This window comes from Magnolia sinica, chromosome 5 (assembly GCF_029962835.1).
Source record: "Magnolia sinica isolate HGM2019 chromosome 5, MsV1, whole genome shotgun sequence".
In the NCBI taxonomy this organism is placed as follows: Eukaryota; Viridiplantae; Streptophyta; class Magnoliopsida; order Magnoliales; family Magnoliaceae; genus Magnolia; species Magnolia sinica.
The window spans coordinates 29,851,984-29,871,328 of record NC_080577.1 but is presented as its reverse complement, the minus strand read 5'-3'; the positions used below and the strand labels follow the sequence as shown (position 1 = coordinate 29,871,328).

At 40.1% G+C, this 19,345-nt stretch overlaps 1 protein-coding gene and 1 long non-coding RNA gene across 2 annotated transcripts; both read left to right on the top strand.

Annotated features, from left to right (window-relative positions):
* Nucleotides 1-2,132: 2,132 nt before the first annotated feature.
* Nucleotides 2,133-18,629, top strand: LOC131245880 (rho-N domain-containing protein 1, chloroplastic). Its single transcript, XM_058245629.1, has 2 exons — nucleotides 2,133-2,312; nucleotides 17,372-18,629. The coding sequence occupies exons 1-2, from the start codon at nucleotides 2,276-2,278 to the stop codon at nucleotides 18,430-18,432; spliced, it is 1,098 nt and encodes a 365-aa protein (XP_058101612.1). The 5' UTR covers nucleotides 2,133-2,275; the 3' UTR covers nucleotides 18,433-18,629.
* Nucleotides 11,472-15,766, top strand: LOC131245881 (uncharacterized). Its single transcript, XR_009171028.1, has 2 exons — nucleotides 11,472-12,323; nucleotides 12,661-15,766. It is a non-coding gene; the product is annotated as an uncharacterized LOC131245881 (long non-coding RNA).
* Nucleotides 18,630-19,345: the final 716 nt, after the last annotated feature.

The following is a 19,345-nucleotide window of genomic DNA, read 5'->3' as shown; positions in this document are numbered from 1 at the left end:
ATATGATTGTTGTATTGCTTTATCATTACTGCTTGACTGAATTGATAATATGTTAACCTTTGCCTTATGTACCACTGAGTTGATCACTCATTCCCACTATGGGATGGTGTTTTAAAACATAAACCAGACTCTGATTTAAATGTAGGTTGTGCTGAGGCTTACGTGACGGACCCAGACTTCTTTGACGAGGATGAGTATTCCTACGTTCAGCTCTCAGTCGGGTCTGTATAGACCTAGAGCTGCGTTACCGGGATTATAGGGATACTGGATTAGTTGAACATTTACATTTTGATATTTTGTACATTTTGAAACAAACATATGTATATACTCAGCCCGATAGTACGTTCATACTCTGGAGGTTGTGAAACACACATATATTTTATATATCTATTCTAGTCTTCTGCTTGCTTATTTACATTAACTCTGGAGTATAACATGCTGATATATTGTAATCCCACTCATGTTTAATGCACTAATATGGACAATATTTAAACATTATTATCTATGTTGCATAAGTGATGTGTTATAACTCGGGAGTTGATCTTTGCTCGACTCTCGATTTTCGAGGCGTTACATGAATATTCCATTTAAGTTATTGATTAAATGCCTTTAGAATAAGGCTCGTATTGCATCCTAAAACATTGAGACTTAAAGTTGTAAAATAAAATTTTCTGACGAACATATATTTAGATATAGACTATAATTTTTTAGAGAAAATGTTGTTAATAAACAAACATTAGAAATGATATTTCCTTTCCCACACTTTCACGAAAATAATGTTTCTTAGGATATAGAATTTCCTTTCACACCCTTTGGGCAAATCCAAATAAGCCCTTAGAGCACATGTATCTCATGACCCTTTTCGCAAATCTAGACACGCCCTCAGGGCAAATGTATCTTGTGCCTGGTGGGATTTGGATGCGATTCAAATTCGGCCACACCCGTTGAAAGTTTGTGCAGCTGGAAGTTCCATGGGGCCTACTGAGATGATTGTAAGAAATCCACCCCGTCCATCAGTTTCTTCGACTCGTGTTAGGGCACGATTTCATAAGTGAGTCGGATCCAAAACCCAAGTGGACTACACTATAGTAAAGAGTGAGGATGGAATACCCACCATAAAAACCTTTATTAGGGCAGGATAAGTTTTGGATCAGGCTAATTTCGTATTTCCAGTTATTCTCAATTAAAGTAACCTTACGACCAATTTGGATGGCATATAAACATCTTGGTGGGCCTTAAGATCATCAATTGTTATTGGTAATATGGCCCATTTTAATATTAGATTTGGCTAATTATTATTATTTTTTTATCATATCCTAACATGAGTCAGAGATAGTGATAGACACGGTGGATTTCACATGACGCCTTAGCCGGTCCTATATAACTTTCGAAGGCAATAACTTTTGCAAATTGGTGCCAGGTAACTCGAAAGTTTTGTATGGTTGGAAGTTAGATGGGCCAGGGCGATGTTTGTGAGAAATCCATCCTATCCATCCATTTTACCAACTCATGTTAACACACGACCGTAGATCAAAAACTAAGTGGGCTGCATGACAAGAGAAAGGTAATAGGAAAATACTTATATCAAAAGCTTCCATCCTGGATACGCTTGATATTTATATGCCATCCAAACCCTTGGTATGGGACGTGGATTGCGTCCTACCCCATTTTATCCACTCCGTTCACCGCTTTTATCCTATCATTTTAAGGTCAGATACTAAAAATGAGGTAGGTCCATAGCTCCCTGGACCACACCAAAGGAAGATGCACTGATAATGACACCCACCGTTGAAACCTTTCTAAGGGCCAAAGTGATGTTTTATTACCATCCAACCTACAAATAAGGTCATGTAGACGTGGATGAAGTGAAAACACAAATATCAGCTTGATTCGAAACTTCTCCAGCTCCCAAGAAGTTTTTAAGGGTGGAAGTTCAATCTTCACTTTGTGGTCCACTTAAGCCTTGTACCTACTTACTTTTTTGGTTCATGTCTTAAAATGATATGAAAAAATCGTTGAACGGAGTGGATAAACCATTTACATCACGGTGGGCCCCACAGAAGGTCTTAGATGAGGCAGATTTCTTAAAAAACATCACGTTTGGCCACCTAGTTTCCTACTCGGGATCGAAGGCCATCCGCGATCTTTTTCATTGGCGGTAGTAGGGAGCATCAAGCGCGCTGGACGTAATCCACGTTCCAATTTCTATTGTGGAGCGAAATACGATAAAACGCAGGCTCGTCATTGAAACCCCACTTCTCAAATTCGTCGAGCGATGTCTCGAGGGAATCTCATTTCCAACCACGTTCCAGGTGCCTTTTCATCTTGTATCATGAGACCTCTCCTTTTTCCTTTTCTTTTTTTTCACATCCATCTTACATTTAAAAAAAAATTAAAAATTCCTTTCTTTCTGCCAAGCTGAGAAACCTGGACTAGATTTCCCACCAGAATTGAATGTTCTGTACTGTTTCTGCAAATGGGTATTGAAGCTTTGATTAGTTTTGTGGGTTTTCTCTTAGTATTTTTGCATTTAAGTATGTGGGTTTTTGAAGTTCAGTCGACTTCTTGGGTTCTGTACTGTACTTGCCTGTGTGTGGGGTTTTTTGGTGTTGTTCCTGCAAATGGGTGTTGGGGGGTTGATTTGTTTTGCGGGTCTTTTATTAGTTTTTGGGCATTTGTTGGAAGATTGATATGCAGGTTTTTGAAGTTGAGTCGATTTCTTGGGTTCTCTTTCTGTGTGTGTGTGGATTTTTTATTTTTATTTTTGTTGTTGTGTTATTCCGGCTAATGGGTATTGGGGATTTTTATTTTTATTTTGTGGGTCTTCTTTTAGTTTCAGGGTATTCGTTGGAAGATTGATGTCTGGGCTTGTGAGGGACCGGACACAACCTGTTCTTGTGGCTGGGTCAGTTCAGAGCAGTCCAACCCATTGGACCTGTGACACTACAAATGAATAGAATGTTGGCCAGTCAAGGAACAACATGTTCATAGGATGAGTGTAGCGGAAATGAGGATGTTGAGATGGATGAGTAGCAAGAGAAACAAGGATTGATTTAGGAATGAAAGCATTCGAAGGAACTTATGAGTAGCACCATTAGGTAATAGTACAAGGGAAAGTATACTAAGATTGTTTGGCCATGTGCAATGGAGACCTAGAACTACCCCGCTTACAAAGTGTGAGTCAATTCAAGTTGAAGGCTCTGAGACGGCAAGGGGAAGGTCCAAAAGGATGTGGGTGGTGGCAGTAAGAAAAGACTTAAGAACATCTGGTTTTACCAAGGATATGGTCCGTGATAGACTGGATTGGTGTAACTGGATTCCTGTAATTAGTTGGGACTTGGGACAAGGTTTGGATGATGATCATGCATGAAATAAAGGTTTTACCCTTTGACTTAGGCCGTTGGCCCAGACAAAGTGACCCTACTGGCTAGACCCGGTGACTTGGATGGTTTGAATGGTTTCCTACCAGAAATGGGTTCATAGTCACCTGAGCCGTTCTGGTGAGTGGGCTGTTCCATTCCGGGATAACAGTCTGGTCCTTTGAAAATTGGAAAGAGATACTCTGAAGGCATAAAAAATTGGTTGTAGTGCACTGCCAGTTGTAGGTGGTTATTCCTCTTTTGCACTTGTAAGGAGATCGGTATATTGGTTTCTACAAATTCAGTGGTTTCTTGGGCTTTATGGTTTAATAGATGAATTTGATTGCTCATAGTAAGACTTGGATGTTTAAAAAAAAAATTTGCTTCAGCAAATATGGTTTTTGAGGGCTTGTTATTAGCTGTGTGAATTTCTGGTAAAATTGATAACATGGTTTTATGAAGTTCAGTGACTTTCATGATTTCATAACTTGGTGCATGAATTCGATTACTTGTACTACTGTAAATGTGTCTTTTGCTATTGTTTCACTGAACGGGTCATGAGAATTTTATTGGGAATTTTGGTTAAGTTAGCATTTATTGGTGATGGTACATAGCTTTTTGAAGTCAAGTTTCTTTCTTAAATTTTTTGATGTGGAACTCCAAGTGGATTATGGAATCTGATTTGGCTGAAATTTGCATTTATGGGAAGCATGATATGTTAGTTTTTTGTCCAAGTTTTGTGAATGGGTCTTCAGGATTCAATTGAGTTGTTTTTTGTAATTATTTAAATTATTTCTTTGAAAGGTGACAAAGCTATTATTAGAAAACTGCCAAGAGGCAGAAAAGAATGCAGCCAAAGAAATCAGCTACAACCCCAAAAAAGAAGACAATTTACAAGTGTCAATATTCTTTGAACAAGAGGCCCAATCCACTACATCCTACTTAATCGCCCTAACTACCCGGACGACTGAGCTAGAAGAGTTCCGGAAGATGGAGTTTGTGTTTTCTTTTGTTAAAATTTCTGTTGTTTATGGGATGTTGATATGGGTTGAAGTTCAATGGCCTTTTCTTCTTCTTCTTCTGCTTCTTTTTTTCTGATTATTTTTGTTGGATTATTAACATTGATTCAATTGGTATTTGATAGGGCCCAAGAGGTTAGGGAAACACACTACATGACCAAAATTAAATTCAAAATAATGGGTGATGGTCTTAAAGTAATCCATCATTCTGAGCTTCTGCTTCTTCAATGAATACCCTTGTGTTGCTTTGGAGCTCGTTGATCCCTGGTGCTGAACTTAAAGCCCTTCTTAACACAACCTCCATCTGCTTCACTTTGTTTTTGAATATTCTTTTATTATGTTCATTCCAAATTGACCAAATGACCACAAGTAACAAAAGTCGCCAAACATTTGTTTCTTTCTTTTTGAAAGATTGCAAACTTTATTGTGGAAAAAAGAAAAACAATGCAAAGGTAGCAATTAGCAATGGCCAATTGATGCAAGACATGTGATTTAACCATTTAGAAGTAGGAGATTATTAACAGATTAATCAAAGTAAGGCAAATATAATAACATGCAATTCTACCATGATTAAAAGAGTACCAAATAGATAATAAAATTCAGATTTACATTAAATCACAATCCCACACAAGCATAAACCACAAAAGTATGAAAATCTAAGGCCCAATGAGAGATTGGAACTCTCACGTTAGCATAGGTATGGTTATAATTCAATGGGTAGATTTGCGCAATTCTAGGGTTAGGGTTTCAAGGGGTTTTGGGAATTTTAGGAAAAATGGGAGATTTAGTATTTGGGAATTAAGGATTTAGGGTTTTGTAGGGGATTGGGGGAATAGGGTTTCGTAGGGAATTGTGGATTAGGGTTTTAGGCTAGGGTTTATGGGATAGGGAGATGTATTGAGGAAAGGGAAGAAAGGGAAGAAAAGGGAGGGAAGGGGCTGACCGTACGGTTGTACGGCCCTATCCGTATGTGTGGGGCCGGTGGTGACGAGTAGGGTGTGCATCGAGTTGAACCGAGTCGAGCTGGCCTCAGCTCGACTCGGCTCGAACACTGGCTGACCTCAACTCGAACTCGACTCGGCTCGATCCTCGAGCCTGACTGGCCAGCTCGGCTCGGTTCGGTCAGCAACTCGGGCCAGCTCAGGCCGAGTTCAAGCCAAGATCAAGTTGAGTTCGCCATTAAGGCATTTCCACAAACACCTGAACTACAACTTCAAAATCCCACTGTTTGACAAACAGGGGCAATGGTTTTACAAGTATTTTATCAAACACCTTCTAAGTAACATAAAAACCCAAAAAAAAAGGGAAAAAAAAGGTATTTGTTTCATGACAGCCCCACCAACTACAAAGAAAACTCTCGACTCGGTTCGACTCGATGTGCACCCCTAGACACAAGTAATTCACATGAAGACGAGAAGGAAACGTTTCTCTTCTCTGTTGGTTTTTTGTTGTTTTGACTACAAAGAAAACTACGGCCTAGCAAAGTAACCAGTAGTTCCGTCTACAACAGTGTTACTCTCGTCTACATTACCTTGCTCAAGATATAAAATGACTAATATCTAATAAGTCTCATATTTCATTTACTATCCAAACAACACCCTTTTTAAATCCACTTGGCTAGTGCTGAAAAGATAATCACAACAGCTATCCATGTCAACATCGTGGATTCCTCATATCCAAACAGGCCCAAAAAGTGTACCGCATAAGCATCTATTGAGGGGGGCACAGATGCTAACATTGCATACAAAAGCAAAATCCAAACCATATTTGTAGTTGGTCTTCAAAAGTGAACACGCTCTCTCCCCAAACCTGCCTTGCCACCAGCCACATTTCGTTGAGTCATTTTATCAAATAGTTGGTGAGCAACATCAATGGCAAAGTAACCGAGTCACCGAACTGGTTCGATCCGAGTTCGATTCGAGCTGGATTCGATCCGAGTCGAGTTGAGCTGGGGCCTGCTCGAACTCATTTTTGAGCTCAAAAAATCAGCTCGACTCGGCTCGAACTCAGCTTCGAACCGAGTCGAATCGAGCTTTTTCGAGTCGAGTCGAGCGAGCTAATTGAGCTAGCTCGGTTCGTGTACACCCCTAGTGACGGGTTGGGTTTGGTTGAGTGATGGCTAGAAAAAGATGGATTTAGGTAATTGGTTTAGGTTTAGAAGGAAAGAGTAAAGGGATTTAGGGTTTATAGAAGAAAAGTGGTAGAGAAGAAGGATTTGAGAAGAGATGTGAATAAAAAAAATACTTTTTTAGAAGAGAATAAGATAGAGATGAAAATGATAACTAGGTTTCACACCTTTGGATGCACACCAAATAGTCTATTTTCACAAGAGATTCTCAAATCACATGAGAGAAAGCTCTTTCAAGCAAAAAAAAGGCTTTTTCATTCCATCATTATGGGCTATGGCTGCCCCCCCCTTATAGTCTCAACGCGTGTTTTGAAAAAAATAATCCTCACTTAAAAAAACATACCTCACGTCCCATGATGCAATGAAATGAAAATAACTCGTCCTAAACTTTAAATAACTATAAAAAAAACATAAAATCAGCTAATCCTAGTACTAATGACCAAAATGATCAAGGATCACAATTATCCAACTGCTCGATCGAAGGATTCACATGATCCAATGGTCCAATCGTCGTGTCCTTGCAATCCAACGGCCAAAACTCTTCAAAGAAGCAGCTTGCATGCATCTTCCTAATGTAAGATGCACAATCATGCATATGGGGTCGTCAAGTCCTCAGTGTGGCCCACCCAGGTCCATGTAGAATTCATCGAGCCAAAGTGAAGACTGGGCCAATCTCCTCCTTCTTTGGTATATTCTAAATAGTTGGATGTCCTGATCACCAATACAACAAGTGACCCTCTTGTCACTCCACCACTAGTCATCAAAGAAAAGGGTAGCTCATAAAAAGGCAACAAAACAGCCCGAGAACCCCATACAGAGCTAGCCTTCGAACTTCGGCTTTCTAAATCCCTTCCCAAACTCCTAGAATGGTTGTCTATTGAACAATCATGGAATCCTGCCTGCATTGTCTAGCTAATGATCATGTCAAGAATCCTTCATCTTATGGAATCCTCCGAGGAGGACTTATCCGAAAAAATTCTTCTATTTCTCCCCTTCCACAATCCCCATAATATTCCGAAGAATCTTCCAAAGAATCTCCTTTCAACCTTTAAATGACATACACCACTAAAAGCAAGCTCCATATGGGATACCAATGACTGGATCGCTTATAGCTTTCTGTGTTAGGTTATAACTTTTTATTTGGACTCAAATTTTTTTGACAAAAATTCGGCTTGCATAGCGCGTTCCAATGAAGTTATGGGAAGTCCAAGAAACTCCAAAATGAGCAAGTACAGAATTGCATCTTTGTAGCCCACCCAAGCAAATGCTTTAACTCTTGAAGGTGTTAGAGCCTTCCAAACTGAAGCACAAGGGGGAAAAGAGCCGTTCCACGGTACACTGAAAAAAGTGATTTTGCCGAGAATCCACTACTTGGTGGCTGTTTCCTTTTGTATCGCTACCAATTCGTAACAGTCCTGGACCTTCTCACCCTTTTTTCCATCGTGAGCATGAGCAAAGCCTGATATTAAGTTGCAAGCAGGACATTGTCTATCTGCCGTCCATTCAAAACTGAACTTTGTCGCCTTTACTAAACTGATAGTGACTTCCTTGGACTCTGCTTGAAATGTCCTTGTTGGCTCCTTCAAATTGCTACCCCATCTTGCTAATGGCTTTTCACACCCCAGATCCTCTTGAAGAAACATAAGTGCTTTGAAACCACCCACCCCTGCATGCATGATGTTCGCCAACAATTACATTCCTCCATGGGGCACTTAGTTCTTCCACAAACCTCCACCACCATTTAGGAGAGTCCAATTCCTTTGCCTATCATTAACAATTCCAAGGCCACCTTTTGTCACTGGTTTTTGCATGTCCCTCTAATTTATAAGGTGAAATTTACATCCGGACTCTCTCCCTTCCCACAAAAAGTTCCTATGAAGATGCTTGATTCTTGATGCCACTATAGCTGGAATCTTGAAAAGTGATAGAAAATAGACCAGGAGGTTTGAGAAGGAAGCCTTAATAACGGTAATTTTCCTCCCTAAAGATATGTCCCTTTCCACCTAGTTGACATCTTCTTCAACCTCTTAATAATTGGATCCAATAATGAGGCAGCGGTCAATTTCCCCCTAGTGGAAGGCCCATATAGATGCATGGAAGGTTCACATAGTTGCACCTAGTTTTTGTTTGTTTGTTTTCCCTTTTCCTTTCTGTTCTTTGGCCTTAATAAATTGCATCATCTTTCAGAAAAAAAAAATCAACAGACAACAGAATTGTAGATGCACAATCACCATCTTTCTGGGTTTCCAATTCCAAAATCCTTAATGTTACCAATAGGTGATGCTTTTCCCAAAACCCCTAATCAATATTTGTTTCTCTCCTTCCAAGTCTTACTCCATGCCATGCTTGGAAAAATTCTTGGATCCGTCTTAGCATCATCCAATAAATCTTTGAAGGTCAAAAACTTGTAATGCAGAATGGTCTGTTGTCTCCTCACCCCGATTGTGTAAAATGTAAATATTAGTAATGTCCATATTTCTCTTCCTCAAATGATCTATGGTAAGAATTTTGTTTCTACCAGGAATCAACTGAAGCCATCATCAAGATTCATCCTAAGCTACCACCCGAAATTAATAGGTTTTATGATGTAGAAATGCTTGTGAAATTTGGCTTGTTTGAAATTGGTTAGAAGTTCGGTGGCAGCTTTCTCCAATTTGCCCTGTGTGCTTGTATCGTGTGTCAATATTTTAAGATTTTGCTTTGTTTATATTGATGTGAAAGACGCAATTTCTTTCTTTTAGTTGTTTCTGCAAGTGAGTCATAGACATTTGTTTAGATACATGAATCATGCTTTTCTAGAAGTTTAATATAAAAATATTGTATTTAAGGGCATGTAATATTGTGCGGACGGTATGCCAAAACAGTTACATGACAACCATTACATAACGGTAATAGTCATAACCGTTATGCGTTATAGGGCCGTAATGGGCATTACAGAAAAAATGACGTGTAGTGGCCCCAAAACAGATATTTCAAAAAGAAAAAAGGAAAAAAAAAAGGCCATAACGACCATTACAGCCTGTATCGTAATGGTAACAATAGTGGCCATTACGTCTATCATTACTGATATGGAACACCTTGATTGTGTGGCAATCTAAACATTTTCACATGGTGTGTTATAATGGCCATTACTTAACGGTAACGTTGGCATCTGTGGGGCGTTATACGGTCGTCACAGCCATAACGGAAAAAATGACTGATGGCAGCCGATATATATATATTTGAAAAAAAGGAGAGTCAGTAATGACGGCCATAGCGGTTGTTACGGCTTGTATCATAATGGCAATGGTGGTGGGCATTATAACTATGGTTACCGTTATGAAATACCTTGCATTTTCATCTACTAATTGATTTTGTGCGTTTTGATGTTAGTTTAAGATGTTGGTAATGCAGGGGCATTTTCACACCGAGCTCGAGTGGGGTTGCCTGTGGGATGCAGGGGCACACTCGAGGTGGGTGGCCCATGTGAGGTGGGTGGCTCGTGTGAGGTGGTACCCATATGATTTGAGGCCATGAGGGGGGTTCGACTGAGGTCCTAACCCATAGGATGTGGGGCCCAGGCTATGAGATAAAGGGATTAATTCGCCATGCTCTAACAGTTCGAGCTTGTAGAGCAAGTGGTGTCTTGCATCAAAGTGGTATCAGAGCGAGATGTCTTATGTTTGAGACTCCTCACCGGAGGTGATTAATGCAGGGGCATTTTCACACCCGGTTCGAGTGGGATGCAAGGGCACACTCGAGGTGGGCGGCTCGTGTGAGGCGGGTGGCTTGTGTGAGGTAGGCCCCACCCGTGTGAGGCAGTACTCGTGTGATTTGGGGCCTAAGCTATGAGATAAATGGATTAAATCGCCATGCTCTAACAGTTCGAGCTTTTAGAGCAAGTGGTTAATTGTCCTGCATCAAAGAAATTTGATGCAGGACGGTCTAAACTAGAATGCATGTGTGAGCACAGAAATTATCTAGTGAAATAAACTAAGCAAATTAATTGAAATATTCAACATTCCACATCATATTAAATATAATAACAAAGAAAACATGCAATGGTTGAAGACCATCATTACAATCCTGCAGTATCATATTCAAATCATGCGTGGATTAGATCTGGCGAGGGATGAGACCTTCCGATCTTGCATGGTTTCAATACAATAGTCAATGCAACTTTTCTAGTCCAACAAATCAAATGATTTCTGGAATAGGGATGGCTGAAAAATCTAAGAGAGGATTGGGATCAATTCTCAAATTTTTAGGGTAAGGGGACTTCAAAGAATTTAATTGTAAATAGTAGCAATCAAAGAATGCTAGGTATAGAAAGAGAAGAAGAAGGTTAGAGGGTTAGAAACAAAATTTATAAGAAAAGGAGATTACGGAAAGAGAAGAAATTGACATGAATAGAAAAGAGAAGAAAGCACCAAGCTTTCATTTAAAAAAAAACACAATACGGTTTAGGGTAGAAAACATCATATTTATAAAATTCGGATAAAAATAACTAAACTATCCCTATAAAAAAAAAAATTGTTCCTTCGTATGATCTTCTAACTCATCCTACACGTGTGTCCTCCTAATGTGAGGCCTTCAATTAATTCAGGGACATGTGTAAGGTCTTCAAAATCCTTATTGGTTGTGCCATGAACCATCATCGTGCCATTATTGATAAACTTTAAAGGGAGTTGATAAAGACATTAGACCTTTCAAAGTTTATCAAAGACGAAGGCGGCCGACGAATGCATCTTTATGCCTCGATGATAGTTTGTGGCACAACCAAGGGGATTTTGAAGACCTTACACGTGTCCCTGTATTAATTGAGGGCCCCACATTAGGAGGACACATGTAGGATGAGTTAGAAGACTATATAGAAGAACAATTTTTATTTTTTTTTGTTATAGGGATAGTTTAGTCATTTTTTATACGAATTTTATAAATATGGTGTTTTCTACCCTAAACTGTATGATATATATATATATATATATATATGTAAATGAAAGCTTGGTGCCTCCTTCTCCTTTCTCTCTGTGGTAATTTCTTCTCTTCCCCTAATCTCTTCTTCTTATAAATTTTGTTTCTAACCCTCCGACCTTCTTCTTCTCTTTCTATGCCTAGTATTCTTTGATTGCTACTGTTTACAATTAGATTATTTGAAGTCCCCTTACCCTGAAAATTTGAGAATTGATCACAACCCTCTCTTAGATTTTCCAGTTGTCCCTATTCCAGAAATCATTTGATTTCCTGGACTAGAAAAGCTACATTGACTGTTGAATTGAAATCATGCAAGATCGGGAGGTCCCATCCCTCGTCGGATCTAATCCACGCATGATTTGAATACGGTACTGCAAGATTGTGATGATGGTCTTCAACCATTGCATGTTTCCTTTGTTATTGTCTTTAATATGATGTGGAATGTTGAATATTTCAATTGATTTGCTTAGTTTATTTCACTGGATAATTTATGTGCTCACTCATGCATTTTCGTTTAGACCGTCATGCATCAGTTGATCTTTTTGTATACTTTTGTATATTTATGCAATTGATGCTATATATAGCTTCACTTGTTAAGGTGTTTTTGCACACTGTGATTCTTGATAGCTCCTCAATAGTCTATATTGTAATGCTATTTTGGTCTTTGTTTCTTTGCTATTTCTGTGTGAGTAGGTTTAAATTGATGAGTATGGGAATCAGGAAGTTTGATTTATATGTTGTGGAATTTTAATAGGTCCACTATATTGGATGAATAATTACAATTGGCTCTTTCAGTTTTACTGTGGTTTGGGATTTTTTGCTTTGTTTTTCTCCTTGATATCTTACTGAATTTGTTACATTGATGTTTCATGAGAAGATTGTAAGTTTTTTGGTCCTCACTACACCCTTAGACTTTTAGATGTTATTGTATCTTGAGATTTGATGAGTTCCATTGATTTTGAACTTTCTAATAATTTCTAGTTTTAGATTGATTCTCTGTGCTTATGGTCTTCCAAGTATAAGCTTTGGAATGTGCCAGATCTATCCTTAAAACATCTACATCGATTTATAATTCATGGAGTAAATGGGTAAAAAAGTTTACAATTTTTGTTCACCAGATATTTCTCATAGCAAAGTAGCTGCATCTACAATATTAAAAACTATTTTGAATTTAATAGAATGACACTGTTAAATTTCACAGTAAATGTGGTATGATGGATTTTATTTATCAATGTTGATCAAGTAAATGCTCTTATTAGACATTGTCGCAGTTCTTGCCTGCCCTTAGCTTTAATTGGTATGTCTACTGAATGTTGATGAAGAGATGTATCTTGGCACAGTGGGGATTGATATCTAGGATCCTCTTTTTTGCAAACTAGCAAGTTGACATCGTTCAATAGGTTGGTGAATTTTCATACCTTTTCGGTCCCTTTTCCATGAAGATGGTTCTTCTTATATGAGATGGGATTCCAGATTTCATTTGAAAACATTACATGTTTAAAATTTCCGCTGACAATAAAAATGGAAGAATCCGAAGTTAAAATAGAGATGTAGCAAATATTTGGTGGGTAGAGAAGTACAGCAAATTGCATATGGAAACATCTATATTTGATTAGGAGCTGGTTTTGGACTTGGACAGGTAAGAAATCTTATCCAAAACATGTTAGATGGTTCAGTGCAGTGCTTGTAGAGGGATCGAGGTATGGTTCGAAAACCAGGTTGATTGGTGCAACGTAGGAGGCTGATTGCACAAATCAGTCATCTAATCCACATAATCCTAAACACAACGTTAAAAATTCCATTAAAAGGAGACGAAGGAGAAGGAAACACTAGCAAAAGGTGGAGATTACCTCTAGGATTTTGATAACCACACCCTACAAGAGAAGACCCTCTCAAAAACTTTTATTTTTTCTACTGGATTTTATTAAAACAAAGTCACTCCAAATGCAGCAGGTAAAAAGCAGAGATGTTGAGCTATCATTCCCAAAGGAGCCAAGGTATTAAAAAACAGTTACTAATAAGGATGCGTTGATTGCAGAAGTGAAGAAATAAGCATCTGTAGCCCCACTGTGCGAGCAGGGATCTAAGGGGTTCCTTGGCAATTGACAGTTCAGTCAGCAGTGAGTTCTGATACAGAGATTCCTCTGAACTTGGGCAAGTGCACATCCCAGTCCACCACCATTAACTGAACTGCTGTAATCAAGCATTCCACCCTAGCTTCTTTGCCTTCTACGATCTGCCTTCTTCCAGATTGGCCACATAATAGCAAATGACACAATTTTCCTAAGGATAGAACCTCTAGGAGAGAAGTGACCTTTCCCCCATCCATCAAACAGATCTAAAAAGGTGGCATCAGTCATCAAATAAAGAACACATCTGCTGAGTATAAACTTCCTTGAACAGCTGTCCGCTTTGCAATGAAGAAAAAGGTGATTGCCCGACTTTTCCTCCTCTCACATCAAACACCTGTTTGGAACTGCCATATTACTTTTCTTAAGGTCATCAGCTGTGAGCACTCTGTTTGCCATTGCAATCCTCAGTGGCACATTCATGACCCACAGTCTAGTGAGCAGAGATGGAGCATCATTGATAGAGATTCTTGACCCATGTTTTAGCAAGCTGATATGGAGTCCAAAAAAGACTTTGGAGAGAAGTGGTAGTCCTTTGTACATTTCCAAACTTTCCTATTGGCTTTGGAACTAACCACGTGTATTATAGAGCTTCTCCATCGGCCTTCTAAAGGATGCAACTTTCTCCTCATAGAGATTCTGACACATAGTCACATTCCAATGTACCGCACCACCATTGGTATCATAGCATCCTGCAATCAATGCATCCTTATTAGTGGACAGCTTGAAGAGAGTGGCGAAAGACTCTGCTAGAGTGGTATTGTGAACAAAAGGATCATGCCAGAATCTCAATCTCTCGCGATGACCCGAGAGTATTGGATTCCTCCACTGAGCAGGCCGCCCATTCTTTGGGAGATATTGCAACTTACAACGAGGTTTGCTCTTCCCAACCTATGGCTTTCTACCCATCTGAAGGTCTGTTCCTCTTAGGATTTCCAGGAAAGCAACCCCCTTCAGATGCACCATATTTCCAATGGATCACAGATTTCCATAGCACTTCTTGCTCTTCACTAAACCGCCACCAGCATCTGCTCAGAAGGGCCCAGATTTTTCTCTCTCACATCTCCCACTCCCAACCCTCTCATTTCTCTTTGATTTTTTGCACTTCCATTCAATAAGGAGGGTTTCACGGCCCTCATTTTCTTTCTCGTGGAAAATCCCTTTCAACTTTTAAGTGTTACTTTGCTATCTTCAGCAGCATCCTGTAGAGATAAGACACTGGGAGATTTGCCAGAGCCAATTTAATTACTACAATTGTGCCTCCAAATGATCAATAGATTTTCTTCACCTGCCATTCTTTTCTGTATCCTTTCAACCATAGGGTTTCAAAGACCCTGAATTCAAGTGTTTGCCACCTTGAGGCAGCCCAAGATATTTAATTGGAAGGCTGTCTTTCCTGCATCCCATCCTGTTCGCCAACTCCTCAATACATCCCTCGCTGGTCTCAACTCCAGCTTTTACACTTCTCCTAACATTAATCTGAAGCCCCGATTCAACCTCAAAACATCTAAGAATTCCTTTCAAGTACTTTACTTGAACCAAATCTGCATTGCATGAGACAAGCATATCAATGCGAAACTGAAGGTGGGAGATAGACAAACTAATGCCTGAGCCTTTAATGAATCCAAGGTTAGCTGCTTTTCCCAAGTGCATTTCCAAGCTCTCGTCCACAAGCTGGGGATAGAGGGTCACCTCACCAGAACCTTCAAGAACTCAAGAGCAATATGGAGACCCATTGACCCATTAGAGAACACTGCTGATGAGATGCAGCCCTTGATCCACCTAATCCACTTCACTCTGCTAACCCCATCCTTGCATGGAATAAAGAAGGAAATCCTAGTCCACATGGTCATATGCTTTCTCCATGTCAACTTTACACAATGTCGGCTTCCCCCCCTCGTCAAATCAATGCATTCCTCACATATGTGGCCCTGGTTGGAACATGTTTAGACCACTGGATAAATTATTGGGGGCTAGATCAGCCCTTGAGCTGCATCATTGATTTGAATCCAAGTCACCAAGTTTGACTTGAGTTGTGCCTTGGAGAGGCTTGGTATTACTTCAATATGAACTCGACCCTAAATGAATGATTTATTACACTTCGATACTTATACCTTCTTTTTTTTTTTTTGAAAGATACTGAATTTATTGAAGCCGAAAAAAAAAGAAGGAAACAAATCCCAACTACAAAACCCAATTACAGGAGAGTCCAAACCCCAAATACAAAGCAAGGCCAGCTATAAATGGGGAGCCCAAACCCAAGACAAAGGCAGCCCCACCCTAGGAAGAAGGGAAAAGATTAGTCAGGCATCCAGTCCCTAATACAAGGCTTAGCCCGGCAAACAACCCCAAAGTGAGAGGATCTCTGATTCCTGAAACAGTGGTTATTCCTTTCAGCCCAAATGAACCAAAGGACTGCAGCATAGTAATCCTCCATCCTGAACTGCTTTTGCTCTCTGGAGCTTCCGCATGCCAGGATTGAAATAAGCCTTCAATGGAAAAAGGCATACCCAAACAACACCGAAAGAGACCAAGAAGCTGCTCCAGGCTTCCGATGCAAAGCTGCAATGAATAAGTGGTCCACTGATTCCACATCACATAGGCAAAGGAGGCAGGCATTAGGGAGGACCATTGCCCATTTGAGGAGGTTATTGATGGTCAAAATTTTGTTCCTGTCAACGAGCCATGCAAATGTAGCAACTTTTGGAGGAGTGCCATAAGTCCAAACAGGTCCAGCGTGACTAACTTGCGACTGAGATGAAGAGCTGGAAATTAGGAGATCATACCTTCTTGATGTTGCATTTGGTTTTAAATATCATTGGATACAACCCAATATTGTCCGAGTCGTATTGGCTTCAGTCCAAAACAATACAAGCTTCCACGCTGATATAAGACCTAAACGGGACCGAGTCAGACCGAGTCGTGCTCGTTTTGGTCCCCAGGTGAGTCACACTCCAAGCCAGTACTTAAATGCATGCAGGTGTCTTATATTTTGTTTTACTAGTTGTATTGTAGAGGTCGATCCCACCCTTCAAGAAAAAAAATTGTAGCAGTAGATCCCGGAGTGTGCCCTTGGCCAGCAGCCTCCTGGGCACGGATTCAGGAGGACCCTACCTGAACCAAATTTGTTTGAGGAGGATTTTCGGTAATAGAAACATACCCTGGTTTTAGTAGGCTTAGGGTTAACCGTGTATAGAACCTTGTTCGGAGTGGCTCTGGAAGCTTGAATGTAATACAAAACTACTGCACATTGAAAACTCCCCGACTTTCTTCACCTGTGAATTTAGTTCTACACTGATGAATCATATAAACCCATGTTGTATCTGTCAATCTAATGGGACATTTTCTTTACATTGCAACACTTTAAGAAATGGAGCGTTCATGTTACACTGAAAATATTAACCATGGGAACCTGGTCCCTTCATACAAGGAAATTAATTACTCCAGCAGGCTGGTAGGTTAAGAAGTTTGGCTCTTGAAAATGAGCTTCAGTTGTTTCTTGATTAGGATTGCTATAAAAGGCTTCACCATACAGTGCTCTAAACTACAAAAATTCAACACGTGTTCTGTTCTTAAAGGTCTTGGTCAATGTCAAACAACTAAGAAAATCTGTAATGAAAATGGCAATTAAAAAAAAAAAGACCCATAATAAGCAAAGAGTTGGTATGATATATATATATATATAGTTTGATCAACACAACTAACACTATTATCTTCTGTTATGGATAGTGTGTTCTATGGTATAAAGAATTCTTTCTTTCTTTTCTTTTTGTGTGTGTGCAGGTTATGGAATATCTGAGGGGAGATGTTTCCCATGCTCAGGAATTTCGGGACGAGTGGCTGTGTCATCTTATTCATGTCCTCGTGACTACAAACCATTTTCACGGGTCAAGATACTATTGAGAAATAACCCACTTTATGACACCAAAAGCCCATCTTTTGTATGCACTGCAAGCTCTGGTGGCCACAGAAGAAACCCTGACTTCTCAAGGCAAAACAAACAGGGACATGGGTTCTCCAGAGGCAAGAACAGGCACAACCAAGAGAGAGACAGTAACTCTGATAACCTTGAAGAATCGGAGTTTTTGTCCTCCAAAAACGGACCTTTACTCTCTCTTTCTGGTAGCCCGAGGTTTCAAGCTACTGCAACACCTGGACCGAGAGAGAAGGAGATTGTTGAACTATTCAGGAAGGTCCAAGCCCAACTCCGGGAACGAGCTGCAATCAAAGAAGAGAAGAAGATTGAAGCCTCACAAGGGGAGAGAGGGACAGTCGATTCCCTTCTCAAGCTCTTACGAAAACACTCAGTCAAGCAAGGGAAGAAAAGCAGCAGTGGTGAAGACTTCAACCTCGAGCAACCCGAAAGAAACAGCAGCCCATTTGACGATGAACAGAATTCGAATTTCTTCAACACAAACACCATCGCGACAGATGAGGTGCAAGAACCGAGCACTGCACATTTTACTCGGCCTGCATCAAATTTCCGACGTAAATCACCTGTACCCAGAGTAAAATACCAACCAGTTTATTCCACTGATGAGAATATCCCTCCAAGTCCATCTCCAAAATCACAGGGGAAGAGAAATAAGAATGTAATTGAGCTGGACCCAGAGCCCATTTCTTTGGATGTGCAAGATGATGCAGTGTTTGATGAGCTGTCTGAGTCTTCTGATGCTGAGGAAGCTTATGATGAGATAACGGAACCGTCACCGACAGAAGACGTTGATTTGAGCTCATTGAAACTACCTGAATTGCGGGCCCTTGCGAAATCTCGTGGCGTGAAAGGTTACTCGAAGCTGAAGAAAGGTAAGCTTGTCGAACTACTAAGCAGAAACGTCAGTTGATACCACCATCTATTTGGGAAGATAAACTATCCTTGCATGCTGAGGTTTGGATGTTCTTTTTCATCTCTTTTCCTTTTCCAAGTTTTCAGCTATTTTTGTAGCTTTTTTGGTAGTGTTAGGACTTTTGGTAGCAGTGGATTTTCATAGAGCAGTGATTATATTTGCAAATCAAGGTAAGCTTTTGCTTTTAATGCTTCCCCGCTTTCCCACCTATCATTTCTGTGTAGAAAATCTTAGCCATTAAAAAGGCGGACTGCACCATAAATTTCACCCAGGAAGAAAATCAGTATGATGTGATATTAATGCAGGGGCATTTTCACACCGGACTCGAGTGGGGTGGCCTGTGGGATGCAAGGGCACGCTCGGGGTGGGCCGCTTGTGTGAGGCATGTGGCTCATGTGAGGCGGGCCCCACCTATGTGAGGCAGAACCCATGTGATGTGGGGCCCATGAGGGGGGTTTGGCTGAGACCTAACCAATGGGAAGTGGGGCCTGTGCTATGAGATGAAGGGATTGATTCAAGTGGTTAGTTCTCCTGCATCAGATATGTTGTCAAAGACTAATACCTAGTTGTCCCACCTAATGAGTGGATTGGTTAGATCTGCACGCATGATTATGGTGTGTACATCTTTTTACAAGGCTTAGATGTTCCATGCAACCATATAGCTTGTATTCAGAATACCCTGGATTCAAAATACTCGGGTTGTCTTTGGCATCTTATATTTGGAAACCTGGATTCTAAAATTTTTGTTTGGTAGCCTATATTTGGAATGCATTCAAATTTTGCAGTATAGTCGCAGAAATCTTAAGGTGGGCGAGTAAATCATCTGTAATATTCCAAAGTGATTAACATGTGTCACATAACATAAATAATTATTGCAGTAAGTTCATTGAAATGTACACTTTAGGGGAGA

Bases quoted from the DNA above. Each gene is read 5' to 3' on its own strand.
- LOC131245880 (XM_058245629.1), top strand. From the start codon at position 2,276: ATGTCTCGAGGGAATCTCATTTCCAACCACGTTCCAG. The intron at 2,313-17,371 runs GTGCCTTTTCAT...GTGTGTGTGCAG, and splicing joins CATTTCCAACCACGTTCCAG to GTTATGGAATATCTGAGGGG.